This window comes from Staurois parvus, unplaced genomic scaffold, assembly GCF_062004578.1.
Source record: "Staurois parvus isolate SC_StPar_1 unplaced genomic scaffold, SC_StPar_1.0 ptg000562l, whole genome shotgun sequence".
Taxonomy (NCBI): Eukaryota; Metazoa; Chordata; class Amphibia; order Anura; family Ranidae; genus Staurois; species Staurois parvus.
In genome coordinates this window covers 8860524-8878067 of record NW_028318358.1, presented here as the reverse complement: position 1 = coordinate 8878067, position 17544 = coordinate 8860524, and the positions used below count along the sequence as shown (strand labels likewise).

General features: G+C 40.2%; 1 protein-coding gene across 2 annotated transcripts in view; it reads right to left on the bottom strand.

Moving 5' to 3' along the window:
* The window catches only part of MAP3K12 (mitogen-activated protein kinase kinase kinase 12), a 169623-nt gene that overhangs the window by 15370 nt on the left and 136709 nt on the right, over positions 1-17544 (bottom strand). For both annotated transcript variants that reach the window (XM_089691439.1, XM_089691440.1), the window contains exons 6-8: positions 9887-10045; positions 8100-8208; positions 489-598 (exon numbers count right to left, since the gene is read on the bottom strand). In XM_089691439.1, the coding sequence (XP_089547565.1) occupies positions 489-598; positions 8100-8208; positions 9887-10045 (378 nt within the window). The remainder of the gene's footprint in view (positions 1-488; positions 599-8099; positions 8209-9886; positions 10046-17544) is intronic.

Below are 17544 nucleotides of genomic sequence, written 5' to 3'. Positions count from 1 at the left end.
TTGGGACTCCTTAGATTGCTGGATCATATTCTAGAGTGTAGCCTCTATGGTATGTTGTTGAGTATGGAGACAAACCATGGTGAAAGCTGGCACCTGGAACAGAGGAAACTGAATTTATAGGAAGCCTGGAGAAAATCTGCTGGTTACACTGTAGTACATGGTGGTATAGATATGTATTTTGGCAGATTAATATATTTTATTGTTTGCTATACTCAACAAGATATTTTACCTTCAGCAAAGTTTTCATATATGTATTATGGCCTGTGTCATTTACACCATATTTCCAAAACATTTTTCTCATGTAGACCCATGAGGCTGATTTCATACATCAGGAACAGCAGACTAAATCTCACTTGTCAGATTATGTTCCTTTTCCATTTGTCATGGAACAAAAACATGATGTAATGAGGGAAACTGCTGAGAAATCAAGATTTACCCTGTCAAGTGAGAAGTAATTAGCTGTCTTACATTCTTATACTAAACCGCACCTGAGTTCCTCGCGGCGACGTGTTATCAATTCCTCTTCCAGGCGCTGTAAACATGTCCCCTCTGACTTAATTTTCTCAAAGTGTAGTCGCACTTCATCCCGCCATTCTGCCTGTAAATCAAGAAGTATGAAATTAGAATTGAAAGTAAAGACATATTTGAGGTTTATTTACTAAAGCTGGAGAGTGCAAAATCAGGCTCACCTCTGCATAGATACCAGGTTCTGGTTTTATTGCCAAATCTTAATTGAACAAGCGGAGGTTAGAAATTGATTGGTTTCCATGCAGAAGCGAGCCTGATTTTGCACTCTCCAGCTTTATTAAATAAACCCAATTATATCCTGTACACATGCAAACTTTGGAACTTTACAAACCTAACACTGGACAGCTTCAGAATAAAGATGCAACAGCTGTTTTGCATTAGTGTTCTACCTTGGGTGAGAGTACTGATGGTGCAAAGGGTACAATACTCCATGTACAGTATATCCTTTGAACACTGTGTGGCACTGGGCCCTCTGGGACTTAGGGGCCCAATTATAACACATGTGGGCAGACTGAGAACTCATGGGGCCCCCGGGCAGTAGGGGATCATGGGGCCCGTGTCCTCGCCCACAGTCAAACCACACACAGAAAAGCCTATGAAAGTTACCAGGGGCATCTCATGGGGCCCCCTACTGACCCCGGGCCCTCGGGCAGTGCCCGAGTGCTCGAATGGTCAGTCCGCCCCTGCATGTGGGTCATATGGGTGTTGGAACACCTTCCACTGTCACGCAGACCAAGGCTCTTCTATCTGCCAATCAGTATAAGTGTTTACTTGTACTGTAGAGTAATAGGGGGCCTATACATTGGTCTTGCACAGGGGCCCTTTGATGACTCTGTCTGCCACTATCCCGAGTACATGAGGTTAAAGGACCCAGCCATGGCAGCTTTTTTTTCTTTATACATATACATTGTGTACAGATTACAGCAGCATTTATTTTCAACTCTCATTCCTATTTTCAGTTCTTTCATCCACTGCTAGAGCCTCTACAAAGCTAGATTTACACAGGTTTCTATGGATATGGATTGTCATGCTTTTCCTGCCTTTACTATCTTTAAAGCCACAGACATGGAAGTGGATGGAACCAGACTTCACTAGCTGCATGCTTGCTTCATATCATTAACTCGCTAGCAAAGAAATCAAGATCAGGATGACAGCACCAGATCCTGCACATTTTTAAAAAAAAAATCTGTATTCTCAAAGGTACCCTTTTATAAGAGTGCTGCTGAAACCTGCTACATGCTTATTTAAGACCTTGTGAATACGGTCTAAAGCATGTGAAAAAACAATGTGTGTAGCTTTTACAAAGCCTTCAGCTTTGCTGAATCATTTATTATCATGTATTGTCTCCTGTTATATTGTAAAGCGCTGAGCAAACTGTTGGCGCTATATAAATCCTGTATAATAATAATTTAAAGCAGACTTCAGTTCCAGAAAAGAGCTGTTAAACATACATTGTTTTCTGTATGTCCTTGCCAATACCTGCAATTCTCAGCAGCAAAAAACACAAGTCTCCACAAAAGGCACACAGAAAACAATTGTTTTCTATGTGCCCTGATCACACTTGAACGCAGCCTTCAGGTGAGCTGCAGTACAGTGCAGAAGTCTGCTACAAGTCAGTGTTTTTCCATCCCGCAACCACAGATCAACCACAGCTCCAATTCTCTCTGCATTTCTATGCATTGTTACTGAGCTGTGGTGCATAGAAATTAATGAAATGTCACACTGCAACATTTCAGTAAATGGAAAAAAAAAGAAATGGTAAATTTTACTGTACAATAATTGTGAGTAATCCCTTACTGAAGCCTGCTAACTTTCCCAAACTGAAGCTGAAGGGTGCTTCAAAGGCTTTAGATAAAATACTGGACGTTGGCTGGAAACTTTGCAAATTCATAGTAGAGGCTTGCTGTACACTCCTCCTATACAGGCTGAAGCCTTGATGTAGCTCAAAACATAACCTCCTGCACTCAGGTGTGGTGCTAAAGGATAGAATAGACTCTCCTCTTGGCTGAGCCAGCCGTTTATGGACTCTAAGAGGTCTTCCCATGTTACCAGCTGAATACGGTGGATGTGGAGGTGGTCTCGTCTGTATCTTTAGATATGCTGGTGTATGACATGCGTATCTGAGTACCCAATTGCTTTATACTCTTTTTATACAAATTATAATGTGGTAATGCACTAGGTTGGTGCGCCTTCTCTTTTGTTGTTTTGAAGCCTTAATGTACCAGGCCTAGGGATAGCCACAGCACTTTCAATAAGAGCTTAGAATAGTAGACGTTGTTGTATGAGATATGACAGTGACCCAGTTTAAACCGTGCATCAAGGACCATAGATCCTAGGTATTCCTCTGTCGCTAGATTATCTCCTCCCTTCTTTTCCTGGCCATGGCTATCCCCTATCCTCTACCCATTTCACTCACCTATTCCCAGTTACACACTTTATAGGCTCAATTCACTAATCTATAATGTACATGTTATTAATATGACTCTCTCGTCACATTAAAAAAAAAAAAGGTCCTTGTAAAAGAAGAGGACTATACTTGTCTGTTCCCTCCACCCACCCATGCCTCTGATCTCTGCTCTCTTTGCTACACCATTCACACTTTGGGGTGTTTGGGATGCCTGTTCCCCCTTTGCACACTGTGCTTCTGTCCTCCAGTCCCTACTGTACTGGACACACTAGTGATGTAGTGGCTGGCAGGATCTAAGAACTAACACAGTGCTGACCCAGTACCGTTACTTTGTAATGAACAGCTACTTTGTCCTTCTTAAAAAACAACAAAAGCTGTTTTTTTTAAAATTGCTTTTTGTTGATAAAGCTGTAATTCTTAACCACTTCAATGCCAGGCACTTATACCCCCTTCCTGCCCAGGCCAATTTTCAGCTTTCAGCACTGTCGCACTTTGAATGACAATTGCGCGGTCATGCAACACTGTACCTATATTCTTTTTTTTTTTCACACAAATAGAGCTTTCTTTTGGTGGTATTTAATCACCACTGAGTTTTTTTTATTGTTTGCTAAATAAAACAAAAAACACCTGAAACTTCTGAAAAAAAACGCACTTTTCTTTGTTTCTGTTATAAAATTTTGCAAACAAATAACATTTCTTCATAAATTTAGGTCAAAATGTATCTGCTACATTTCTTTGGTGAAAATAATAATAATAATAATTGAATTTGTATATTTATTTTCAAATGTTTCTATTATTTTTTTTATTTTCTATTACATTTTTTCTTTTTTTACAATTTTATTTTTCAGCACACTGTGACCAAAGCAATACAATGTTACTATAGTAACATTGAACTACTCTGGGCAAGTGATCAGGATTTTTTTTTTAATTGAACACATTACGATTGGTAATACCAATGTATTTCATTGATGTTTGCAATCATTGTTACTGAATGAAACTGATTAATTCAGTCTTTTGTTGTGATTAGCTGTAATTGGGCAAAGCTGATCACATGATACAGATGGGCTGTGATTGACCCTGTCTGTATCATGTGACTGCCTTGACCAGTCACAGCTAACAACATAATTGTATACAATGGATGGCATGACAGGAAGCCATCCATTGTATACAATCAACATGTGATTTGCTGTGATTGGTCACAGTGGTCACATGATACTGGCAACGGGCCAGTGTAGTGATATGTCATCGGCTGTGTCCCGTGGACACGGTGACAGATCGTGCCGCTGCGCGGTTCATTTTGACAGGACGTTGTATGATGCCCAGTCACAATGGCGAGCAGGGGCGGACTGACAACTCATGGGGCCCCCGGGCAATAGGGGATCATGGGGTCCCTGAGTCCTTGCCCAAACTCAAAAAAGCCTATGAAAAAGGTACCAGGGGCATCTCATGGGGCCCCCTACTGACCCCGGGCTCTCAGGAAGTGCCCGAGTTTCCAAATGGTCAGTCCGCCCCTGACGGTGAGTGTCCCGATTTGCCATCAATCTGCTGTAGGGTGGGCAGGAAGGTGTTAAGACACTAACTACATCTGAGCCTCTATCATGGATCAGCAGACAATTCCTTTAAGATATGCAATTGAACGGTTTAAATAGAGGAAAATAACACCAGTATGCACAAGCTCTAGCTTTCATTAAAAGGTTATTGTGTAATATCCTGGCTGTATTGCCTCTATTCATGCTAAGGCCTCATGCACACTGGGCATTTTTACAGCTGCGGTTTTCAGTGTCATGTGTTTTTTTCTACAGCCAACAAACTCCCCAGCATGTTATCCTATGGGGTTGATTTACTAAAGGTGAATAGACTGTGCACTTTGCAAAATGCAGTTGCACTCTGCAAGAGCAGTTGTTCCACATCTTAGTAAATGAGTTAAAGCTTCACTTTGCAAATAATACTCAATCACATGCGAGGACAATAGAAAAAAACAACATTTTTGCTTGCACATGATTGGATGATGGAAGTCAGCAGAGCTCTACTCATTTACTACACTTTGGAGCAGCTGCTCTTTGCAAAGTGCACAGTTTATTTGCAATTAGTAAATCAACCCTTATGTGTCCATGCACACACAGGCTTTTATCAGCATTTGTTGGCAGGGAATTTTCAGGATTTAATAAACCCAGAACTACCATGTTTCAAAAAGAGTTTTTCAGCTGTAAAAATGCTCTAACACTGTTGAATGTGGTAAAACGTGGCAAAACATGGCTAGGCACGTTTTTGAAACTCACCCTTTTTTTTTTTTAAAGCAATGGACACTGGCAATTTTCATTATACAGTAAATTCCTACATTTCCCAGTATGCTTTGCTGCTCTTGCTTCCATTGTCTGACCTGTGCTGTGTGGCTCCATGCAGATGAAACATGAACATTTTTTCATCTGAGTGTAGCGCATGTATGCATTTAGCATGGCCAACTGTATATCTGCGCTCCACACAGAAGAAACAGCTCTCAAAATGGCAACTAAACAACTACACAATGACTATTCAGGGTTGCATTGTATGAAAGTGGGAGTTAAAAAAGGCGGTGGTGTTTTTTTGCTAAAGAAAACTAACGCAGCAAAATGCATATGAAAAAACACAGTAAAACTTGTGTTTTTAATGCAGCTGTCTATAATTAACACTAATGGTGTTCTTATAACATCCTGTGCATGAGTTCTAAGGCTGGCCATAGACAGGCCTTTTATTGGCCGAATTGTCAGCCGATAAATGAAAAATCGGTTGTTGCTGCCATGGATGCTGCCACCAATGCTTATGAAAAACGTCCGTTTTTCGTAGATTTTCCAGCATGACCGATAAAAAGAAACGAGAAGATCTGCGAAAAACGGCTGACGGCATTGCCCCACTAACGGTGTGAATATCGGCTGATTTTTCGGTCGGACAAAAATTCGGCCAATAAACGACCCGTCTATGGCCTGCATAAGAGAGCGAGGTACTGCAGAGAAGGATAGACCTCTCTTTGTAGAGGGCTTCGTGCCTTGTTTGGACACCAGAGAACTAAAGATAAGTCTATTGTCCTATGCTAGGGACTTCAACAAAGTTGAACAATAACTGAAAACTGCATACAGACTGCAAAATTGGAAAGCAGTACAAGCGAAAAAAATGGAATAATATTGTCCAATCTGTAATGCTTACTCTACCAGAAAGAAATGCCAGTATAAGACTGCATTCACACCTATGTGCTTTCTATAAATCAATGAAATGTTTGCACTGTTTTGGATGGTATGGATAAGAAATCACAGGTTTCGCATATGACATCCAAACATAGTGTTATAAGACCTGCAGATGTTTTAAATGGGGATTTATAAAAGACACAAAACTTGGCAATATTTCTGTATCTCTACTGTAATGTTTTTGACACTGATAGTTCTATGTTGGGTGAAATATACCTGGTTTTTCACCTATAAAATAAAAACAGGTTGGAATAAGAAATCAATGGAAATGCACCAACATGTCAGGAAGCATTGCAATGGATGTCATGTTGTGCATCCATGCACATTGATGTGCAATGTAAAGTGCATGGTAATGTGAGGCAAAATGCGATTCAATTGTTTCTATTGATTAAAGTGTTACTAAACCCAGGGCCCTGCATTCACTATATCTAGTCTCCCACAGTACACACAACATGGAAATGCAATTATTTTAGTAAATATAAACTGCTAAATAAACTAAAAATTCTTCCTGCGCCCAGTGAAACACCCTACTTCAGGTTCTATCCTGCTGCTGTGCAATGTGGTCAACACAAATTGTGAAAAATAAAGATAAACAGCGCAAACATAGACCTCTACATCAAATCAACATACAAAGTGCAAACATATATAGAAAATTAATTTATAATTAATTAGATTAATAGTGAAGTCCATCAAAATTAATAAACCAAAGTTCAAAAAATCTCAAAAATATATTTTGTGCAAAAAGAAATTTTCAAATTCTTCTTCTATTATAAAGAAACTTCCACCTTCCACCCGTGAAAACCAACATCAAATACACTCACCAGATATAGGTGAATAAAACGCCTTTAAGGAATTTATGGGCTCCTAAACCCTCTTTCGTATCCACTCTGTAGGAATCCTCACCTCCAGCATAGGCTCCACCATCCGACCAGGGAGAAAAAAACCTCAGATAGTGTAATATTGCAAAACACCATTCATAAGTGAAATCAAGGATTAAGGCCACTCGTGGATACGAAAGAGGGTTTAGGAGCCCATAAATTCCTTAAAGGCGTTTTATTCACCTATATCTGGTGAGTGTATTTGATGTTGGTTTTCACGGGTGGAAGGTGGAAGTTTCTTTATAATAGAAGAAGAATTTGAAAATTTCTTTTTGCACAAAATATATTTTTGAGATTTTTTGAACTTTGGTTTATTAATTTTGATGGACTTCACTATTAATCTAATTAATTATAAATTAATTTTCTATATATGTTTGCACTTTGTATGTTGATTTGATGTAGAGGTCTATGTTTGCGCTGTTTATCTTTATTTTTCATAAACTGCTAAATACCTTTTCTCATCAGCAGTTAGAAGTCTTGTGACTTCAGCAGAGCACTGGTTAAAGCTTGTAGGAGTTTTCTTTCTGCTCTAGGAGTATGCAAAAACCCTGACCTCTGTCTGGACAATGCTGATTGGCCATATTCTGATCACATGCACTCTCCCAAGAAAAAAAGAAATCTAGCAACACACTAAACTGAGCATGTGCATGTGACTACGGGTTCAGTCCAGGGGCGGACTGACAACTCATGAGGCCCCCGGGCAATAGGGGATCATGGGGCCCCTGTGTCCTTGCCCAAACTCAAAAAAGCCTGTGAAAAAGGTACCAGGGGTATCTCATGGGGCCCCCTACTGACCCCGGGCCCTTGGGTAGTGCCCGAGTTTCCAAATGGTCAGTCCGCCCCTGGTTCAGTCTGTCTTATCAGGTGGACATTTGAACAAGAGGAGGGGCAGAGAAAACAGGACCTTTTACACAATGCAGAGGTTCCACAGTGAGTATAACAAGCATGCTTTACTGCAAATACAGACTAATTTTACTGTTGTGGGTTTAGTGACACTCTAACTGCAAAATATATCAGACAAAAAATGCAGCAAAACACGAGCTGTGAATGGAATGTACAAAAACATACCTGTGACTGGAAGTAGGTTTCCTGTGGGGTGGACAGGACATCAGCAGAGGCAATATCTAAATGCAGTAAAATTTGCCGGAAAGAGGGTCGGTTTCTTGGCTTGCTGTTCCTGTTTAAGGTAGAAGATAGTCTATAATGAGTCAAGAGTAATATATATAGACCTAAAGCCCCACTCAGAATTTAAAAACAATTACCCTTTGTAGTGGGGCCTCCCCACAGTGCAAGGGTTGAAGCTTGTTAAGTCTAGGGGTTGAGGAATAAGCTGTAATACTTACCTGATTCCTCGCTTTGGCTGGATTTCACTACACCATGCGACTGGCCCCCCAAAACCGCGCTCTGTCCTACAGTCACGCCATGATGTCATCACATACAATGCAGGATCCCTGCACTGTAAGTGAAGACAGTGAGTGCCTGCCCACAACCCAGAGCATCAGAGAGAAGAGGAGAGTACTGGGAGCCTCTGAGGAATAAAATTAGCATTTCATCTTATTCCCCCACACCTAGACCTGACGAGCAATTACCTTTGAGGTGCGAGGGTCCAACCTCAAGGGGTATTTAATTTTTTTAATTTTCTTCAGCTTTAGGACAACAAAATTACTTTATAATTTGTTGTCAAGATGAAAACAACAGTTCTTCAATGACTCGCAATAAATGTAAGGACAAGGTTTTTTTTTTGTGAACTAAAGGGTCCGTGCACCCAAAATTGATACTTTAGTTTTGTTTTTTTTTGGCAGATGGCAGAGAGTTAAACCTCCTGACTATTTATTATATCTCTCAGGAAGCCTATGGGTTAGATATCTGAGCTTGAGACCCAGGGTCTGCATAGATTCTGTGGCGATTAGGATGGGTTCCAGTTCTCCCTCATATTTGTTATTTTATTTTATATTAGAGACAATACAATGATAGGATGTGGAATATGCAAAAGTGGGCAAGTATGTTCAAGAGTCCCAAGTGGACAGGACTGGATTTTGGAATTATGGAAAGAAGATCCTGCTTTTGGAGTACATATAAGAAGCCAGGGAATGATTCAGCCCACCATGTTCCACATACCTGTATAACCAAAACATCACTTTTTTGTGGATTGATCTAAGATGTATCATAAATGCACAATACTGTATCTTGGTTACAGGGTCTTAAAACAGAACGTATCCTGCACATCTCATTCCTATCATAAATAACCAAAAAACAAATAAGGGGTTTATTTCTCATTTCATGACAGTGGGTGAAGCAATGCAGAGTCATCTGTGTGTCCAGAAACACTGTTTTACAGACGGACTTTATAGAAATGTTTATTCTAAATACCAGCACTTCTGAATGCAGAAAAAAAGGAAAAGGAATTGTATTTCCACCCTCTGTCTAAGATGAGCAAGAACATCCTTATGTCACCTATCTGAACCTTGTGAAAAAGCGGGCTCACTTATGCACTAAGGGTTCCTGCACATATTTGCGGGTATATGGATGTACAGTGTAAAATACACCTGTATTTGTGTTGCCTGGTAACCCCAGCTGTAGTCTAAATAGGAATGAATCACAAAATATGTTGTACACAGGTATATATGAAACGTGTGCATTTGGAAAAAAAACACTAATATGAAAGCCTGTAAAAACAGTAGTAGCTCTGTTTATGCAAGCACTCATATGGACATATTTTTCTGCATACAGAGTATTCTGTAGCTCTTTTAGCTCCAACTAGTACATAGCAACAATTTATATCTTGGAAGACCATGTGAACAATGAGGGACTTTTATTATAGTCAAGTTCGGGAATGCCAACTCTACCATACTGACCAGCACTGTCTCAGGAGAAGCTTGAATCCATCGGGGCAGCTTGATGGTACAGGAAGATGGAGGCTATTGCTGCCCACACCCCATATGATAGCTGAGGAATCCACATCTTTGTAAGGAATCTCCCCTGTCAGAAGCTCCCACAGGACAACTCCAAATGACCTGATCAACAAAACAGAATTAAATACAAATGACACCATGCCTGATGTAATGGTACACTGCTTAAACACATTCATTTAATGGTTACTACAGAAAAAAATTAAAGCAGAACTCTGGGAAAAACATAATTACATGTCCTTGTTGCTATATATGTCATCCATCTTCTGGTTCACTCAGTAGTTGCTCTGAAATAGCTTATTCATTTTCAAATTAAACCGTTAATTCTCTTTGGTTTCCTGTTTGTAAGACCAGGGGCTGCTATGCCTCCTATTCCCCCAGCCACTGGTCTTGGCACATCCCTTCTGTAGTTCTTTCTCCAGGAAGCAGTAATGTAATTCAGTCCCACTTGCAGTGGTGGGCGGACTGAAACTCTCAGACACATTCAACATGTACAGGCCTAGTGTACCCGCCTACATTCACTACTATTTCTTTGTAGTTGATGGGAACTGTAGTTTCCTTTCACTGCAGAGAGAGAGGAGGGGATATGATGTAATCCCTGCTGTTACACCTCCTCCTTGGCAGAGCACTTGCTATTATCTTTTGAATTACAGAGATGAGGTCATGAAAATTCAAATAGACTTTTCTCCTAAATGGTAAGGATTTTCAAATTTGTATTAACTGCTTAGTGTTTTGTGTAGGGTTGTGAACTAATGGGTGATTTTTGCCTATCCTTCTTTAACAGGTAAGAAACAAGTTGAGTACCCTGTAGAAGTATCATCTTAAGGGTCCATGCACATTGGGCTTAACAAATGTTAAAAAGGATGTTTAGAGGCGTATTTTCAGCTCAGAGTTTAGAGACAGAAAAAATCCTTCTGGTCTGAATTTTTGAGAGCAGTTTTCTGGCAGCCTGGAGCCTATCAACGTTTTTTCTGACAAAAGAACTGGTGTTTTTTAAAGCCCAATGTGCATGGACCCTTATGTTATAATTTGGAAGAAATTGACTGTCTGCATTTACTTTTCTTACACTTCAGATGTTTAACTCAATATCTTTGGACCTCTTCAGTATTTTTAAGGACTAGCTGTAAAATTGGTCTACGTGTACAAATTTTCCAGGACTAATTTACTCTGTGGACTTGATATGTACTCCTACTTTTTGTAAATATACAACCAATGTGCGCAACTTTGATCTTCCTACTGCATATAGCTGCAAAGACAAAATTCCAGTAAACAAAAAGAAAGGCAAGTAAAGCACAGATCAAAACCTAAGGCTGGTCTGAGACATAAGAGGACAGCTGTCCATGTAGGTATGATCTGATGACATTGCTGCATTCACACCTGAGCAGAGCAATTTGTAGGCATTTCTATTTAAGCATTATTTTTGCATGCATATATGAGCTTTCCAGAAGTGCATTTCAAGTGTTTTACATGTGTATTCAAGCTTCAGATGCTTTTGTTTTAGTTAACAGAAAGCACTTTGGGGAGGAGACCAGTTCTTACATGTTTACAAGTATTTTATGTTAAAGTCTATGGAGGCATAAATGCTCACATCTGCCTCAAACAAAGCTCATGTGGCTTTTGGAGCATTAGGCGTCAAGCTACAGGTGAGCACTCATAAGTGAACGGTCACTATTTAAGTACAAGGGATTTTGCTTTTTGAAAGTTTTGGAATTTTAAACTTCACACTATAAAATACTATAAAAGTTGTGAATAGGGCCTAAGGCATTTCTTTTAGTGACACTAATGGTGGTTAAAACAAGACCACAGGTTGCAGGAAAGAAAATTGCTTGATTTCCCCATCAACACACTAAGTGTTGATGGGGGAATCTCTCCCACTATGCTATTGTGTTCTGCTGGCAGGGAGCCTTTCCCGCCAGTAGAACACAATGATCACTGCTGACTGCTTTAGCCACTGACAATGATTGAAAGAAAAAAAACCAACAGGCTGGTTGATGGATCAACTTCAGTACAACCAGCCTGCCCGTATATGTGTCGAATCACGGCTGGTCCCTGCTGAACCGGCCTAGATTCAATCTATCAATGGCCAGCTTAACATTTAATGCATGTGAGCATTCCTATTTCTATCCAAGCAGTGTGGAGGGGAAGTGTGGAGCAATGGAGGCGCAGGCAGGCAGTACTGAAATTGTTTACCTAGATATGTGCAAAAGTAGAGAGAGGTATAGCAATGATTGGAAGAAGTCTTTAAACCGATAGGATCAGTTTTTGTTCCCCTTGAGAGCAGTAGGCTGCCACAATAGACATGAGATTATTACACCTGTCATCTCATGTTTGTGGTCAGCTGTTAGATCAAAAAGAGACCATTATACTACCACCTATCATTGTACACCATGAAGGGAATGGCTCGGAGTGTTGATCTGGAAAAATAAATTGTCTATGATATCACCAGCACTAGAGGTCACAGAAAAAACCCTTGTGGAACAGCCAGTCTCTTACTGTGACTCATTATTCATTAGGATAACAAATATGTACAAAATGACTACACTCACACTTATGGAAGGTCAAGAGGACGTATCTCATGGGGACCAGTGAAGATACAGCTAGTGTACGGGGGCCCATCATTATTAGCCTGGGCCTTTACCCATAAGTCCTCACTTGAAACAGGATTAGCCATGGTAGTACTGTCTAAACTGGTTTCTTTTACAAAAACAGAGGTTTAACAAAATAATAATCAAATTATACAAGAAAAATATATATTTATTTGACTTTCTGAATTTTTAGATATGTTTTTTTACTTTAGAAGCATTTTATCATGCTCCTTTAAATGCACCAAGATACATTTGATACTAATATCAGAAAATCTGAATGCTCTGGCATAGCATAGCATAGCAAGTGAAGCCAAAATGGATTTGTGAAAACCACACGTAAGTATTTAATACTCACAACATAAAATCATTTCAGAGCCCTTGACAATTGTTAACTGGAAGCCTTGTTGCTTGATATAGTATGGAGATATCTTTTTAATTTGTTTGCATGGTATGGATCAATCTGGTATCCTTACAAATTCTCAGGCCAGTGGTTTTCTGGTGATTAACTAAGGATTTTATGTTAGTGAGCCATTGTTGTACTGAAACGTTTTTGACCTCATTGTACTATGCCAGGGTGCTCTGGTGTTCTTGTTGATGTTCCCAGTGTACTTTGTGAGCTTTCAAGTATTTGCAAGTTAGAAATGAATTTGATCAACTAAAAGAGTTGCCTTGTTTTTCAAATTATCAAGCGCCATATAAAAAATTTGAAATATTAATAGTTTTCTACCATCATTTTTCCTTCCTGGTCACCACTTCTTATTCACACCTTGAGGACTTCTGTCCTATGGCTCCCTTTTTTGGAAATCCCAGTGAGTATTTACCAATTTTTTATGTCTTAAACTCAATGGGCCTCAAAGCTTGCTTAAACTGATTTCAACTGACTAGTAACAAAATTTCAGCTTATTCAATAAAGCAGTGCAAACAGCATTGATAATGTATTTTATAGCAACTAATCAGGTTTCCGGTTCCCATGGTAAGATCAGTTAACAGATGCTTTCTCCTGGGTGGTTATAGATTACTGCCCTTTACAGATTTTAACTGTCCTCTACACTGTCTCATCTAATAAGCCTGAATCAGTTCTATCAATGCAGATGAAGCAAAAAAGGTTACTGTAGATGGGTGATAGTAAAATGTTGTTGCAATATGATTTGAGTATTTTACTTTATTAAAATGCTCTTTAATCTCATACATATTGTGTTAATATAGTGCAGACCTGAACAGTTGCACCTTGCCTTCAGTAATTACTATTCCAGTACTACAAAAAGAAACCTTAATGATTGCAGCGCAGTATCTTCTAAGTGCCCCTAGGTGGTGCTAGGTGATTTGCAGTGCATTCATCACTATTCTACAAATAGAAAAAAAAGTTTTCCAATGATTCCAATACAACACAGGGGGAAGGCAAAGGCTTCAATTATTATTATTATTATTATTATTATTATTATACAGTATTTATAAAGTGCCAATAGTTCGCTCAGCGCTGTACATTACAAAGGGGGACAGAACATGTGACAGAACAATACCAATACAATGCAAAACATGAGGGGATCGAGGGCCCTGCTCTTTCGAGCTTACAATCTAGGAATCAATGGAATCTGCTTTACATTTACAGACCTTGTGCAAGCTGGAAGATGGTTTTGGAAAGCACGATGTAATATACCATTCAGTTAAATATTTCAGGTAGAACTCACAAACATTAGAGGCATTTTTTTTGAGCCAATATTAGAGCAGTCTACAAATTCACAAGAAATTAGTGACAGGGGACACAGGGCCTTATTCAATAAAGAGATCTCATCCGTGGAAAATGGAGATAGAAATATGGAAACTACAGGGTGCGAGGCTGCCATCTGATTCCTAGTAAGTCACTGACCCCACATAAGTATGCAGAACAGAGTTCTCACTTTTCAGACTTCACTGGCTGCATGTTTGTTCCAGGTCAGTGATTCACTAGGCAGTAAATCCAGAATAAGAATTACATCTGGACTCTGTACATTTAACAAAATGAATCAGGAATGGCTGCTTCCACATTTCTCTGCTTATGGATTCTATTGCAATAACCCATAGCATTAAACTGGAATACGTTTCTTGGTCTGACTTTAGAGAGTTCTGATTTGTGATACAGCACTTACAGGAACTCTCACTTCAACAAGGCCATCTGTGTGCCACATGCAGTTATTCTTTGGTATTAGCTACCTGTATCCATTTCACTTAAAGCTGAACTCCAGGCAAAAAGCTAAATATACAGTTTAACCATTTGCCTTCCAGAGAATTTACCCCCCCCCCCCCTTCCTGACCAGGCAATTTTTTGCGATACAGAGCTGCATTATTTTAACTGACACACCCAAATGAAATGCAATTTACATCCTTTTTTTCCCACACGTAAAGCTTTCTTTCAGTTGTATTTGATTGCCTCTGCATTTTTTATTTTTTGCGCTACAAACAAAAAAAGACCGACAATTTCGAAAAAAAAACCCCCACTATTTTTGACTTTTTTGCAATGTCCAGTAAAAAAATTTAAAAAATCAAATTTCGGCATAAATTTAGGCCAAAATGTATTCTGCTACATGTCTTTGCTAAAAAAATCCCAATGCATTCAAATTAATTGGTTTACATGAACATTATAGCGTTTACAAATGGCTGTATATATACTGGAATTATTTTTTTTAAAACTAGCAATATCGGCAATCAGCAACTTATAGCGGGACTGCGGCGGGCATTCTGACACTGGGGGGAACTGACCAATACAATGATCAGTGCTAATAAAAAGCAATAACACTGTACTAATGACACTGGGCAGGAAGGCGTTAACATGTGGGGCGATCAAAGGGTTAACAGTGTGCTGTGTGTGTGTGCGCTTTAAAATGTAAGCACACTGCTTTGTATGGCCCTGCTATGCAGAGCCATACAAAGTAGTGTGCAGGAGCTGAGGGGAGAGACCTGTGTTGTTTATATACAGGTCTCTCTTCGTCAGTAATACTTGGAGATCACCGGGTGCCGACGGGGTATCACCGGCTGGGACCCCTTGATTGACAGCCTAGGTCACGAATGCACACTTTCAGCCCCCCCCCCCCCCCCCCCCTCACCATCGCTTTCCTGTTTTCTTTCACTAATTTCAAAATGCTCTCTCTACAACACCCATCCACAACCCAGGAAAAGTACTTAGCAGCGTAATTTCCTGACATCCAGAGGTGCTTTTCTTCCTTCCTGCACAGCTGGTGGGCTGGAAGGAAATGTAGTTATATATCACTGCCTCCCAGAGCTGAAGCAGAGGAAGGAGGATTGAGCGTGAGGGACGTGGGACTGCTTTGTAAGTGCACCGTGTGCACCACCTTGCTGGGACCATCTGGCCGCAATAATACAAATATTAAGGCCAGCCATAGTACAGTCCTGGCCACCTTAACATTTATATTAGTGCGGCTGATGGTTTTTATTAAGCTATGTTGACAGGGCACCAGAAGTTTTATTGGGGCATTATAGAGGCCTGGGGGGTACTTGCCCTGTGGCCCAGTCTGCCCCTGGTCGCGAACCACTTTTGGGTCACAACTCATTACTTGAGAAACATGGTTGTAAAGGAACATGTTTTATTTTTTAAAGATAACAAACATGTTATGCTTACCTGCTGTGTGTGATGGTTTTGCAACAGAGCAGCCCCAACCCTTCTATTCTGGAGTCCCCTGCTGGAGTTCTTGGTTTCTTCCCCTCACCGAGTGCCCCTATAACAAGCCACTTTGCTATGGGGGCACTCGTGTAAACTTGCTCTCAGGCTGGCTCTGTGAATTCATTGACAGAGTGCTGCTCAGCCCCACCCAGGGGCGGACTGACCATTGCAGAACTCGGGCACTGCCCGAGGGCCCCGGGATCAGTAGGGGGCCCCATGAGATGTCCCTGGTACCTTTCATAGGCATTTTTGGGTGTGGTTTGAGTGTGGGCGAGGATACAGGGGCCCCATGATCCCCTATTGTCCGGGGGCCCCATGAGTTGTCAGTCCACTCCCTCCTCACTGGTTGTGAGTGACATCAGCAGGAGTCAATGGCTCACTGCTGATTCTGAGCCTATGAAGAGTGAGAGAGCCAAGAGAACTTCTGCTCTCATGTACAGAATTGGATCGAGATCGGGCTCAGGAAGGTATAAAGGGGGCTGGAAGGAGCTGCAGGCAGAAGGTTTTTTTTTACCTTAATGCATAGAATGCATTAAGGTAAAAACCCTTCTATCTTTAGAATCGCTATAAATATATATAGGTGAATTATTTTACCTGCCAATACATTTTTGAAACTCTGCCCAGCCCAGTCTTATGATTTAGGCACCACTTTCAGACAGCACAGCCCAATTCTGGACCTCCATGCAGGCCTCCCTGCATTTATCCAATACAGCCTTGTCCAGGAACCACCCTGCCTGTGTTAGGACAATTACATAGCATCAGGACTCTGATGAAGCCATCCTTGTGCTCTTTCCTCCTGTAAACATGTTCCCTGTTTTAGACTGACAGCATTGTACAAAAGCAGTGGAGCCCTGATAGACTCAAAGTACTGCCCTTCACTCCTCCAGGTAGAAATACAGATTCCAGTACTTACGTTGGTTCTGTGTAAAACCCTTACATTTTTAATGACTGCATTATTTGATTCAATGGTGCTATTTATCTTCATATAGTTAGGGTAATATGCTTGTGAATCATGTGAACACAAATCAGTCATGTGCAGGAATTTTTGCCATGATTGCCATGATTGGATGGTTGGAGTTACCATTGATTCACTTCATTGTGTTCCACCCATTTTTACACTTTAGTAATTCAGACATCTAGAAACAAATGGGAACACTCCTCTTTTTGCACCACAGATCCCAGATCCAGAATCTGTTCTATCAATAAAACAAGATAAATAATTGAAGATTTCCCTGTCTTGCTCTAAATATTACATTTGTTAAAAGATAGTACTTTAAGTGTCAGCTATGATTAAATAAATCTTTTCGATTTTTCTGAAATCAAACCCATTAGGCATTTATTTTCAGTAGATTTATTTACAGACA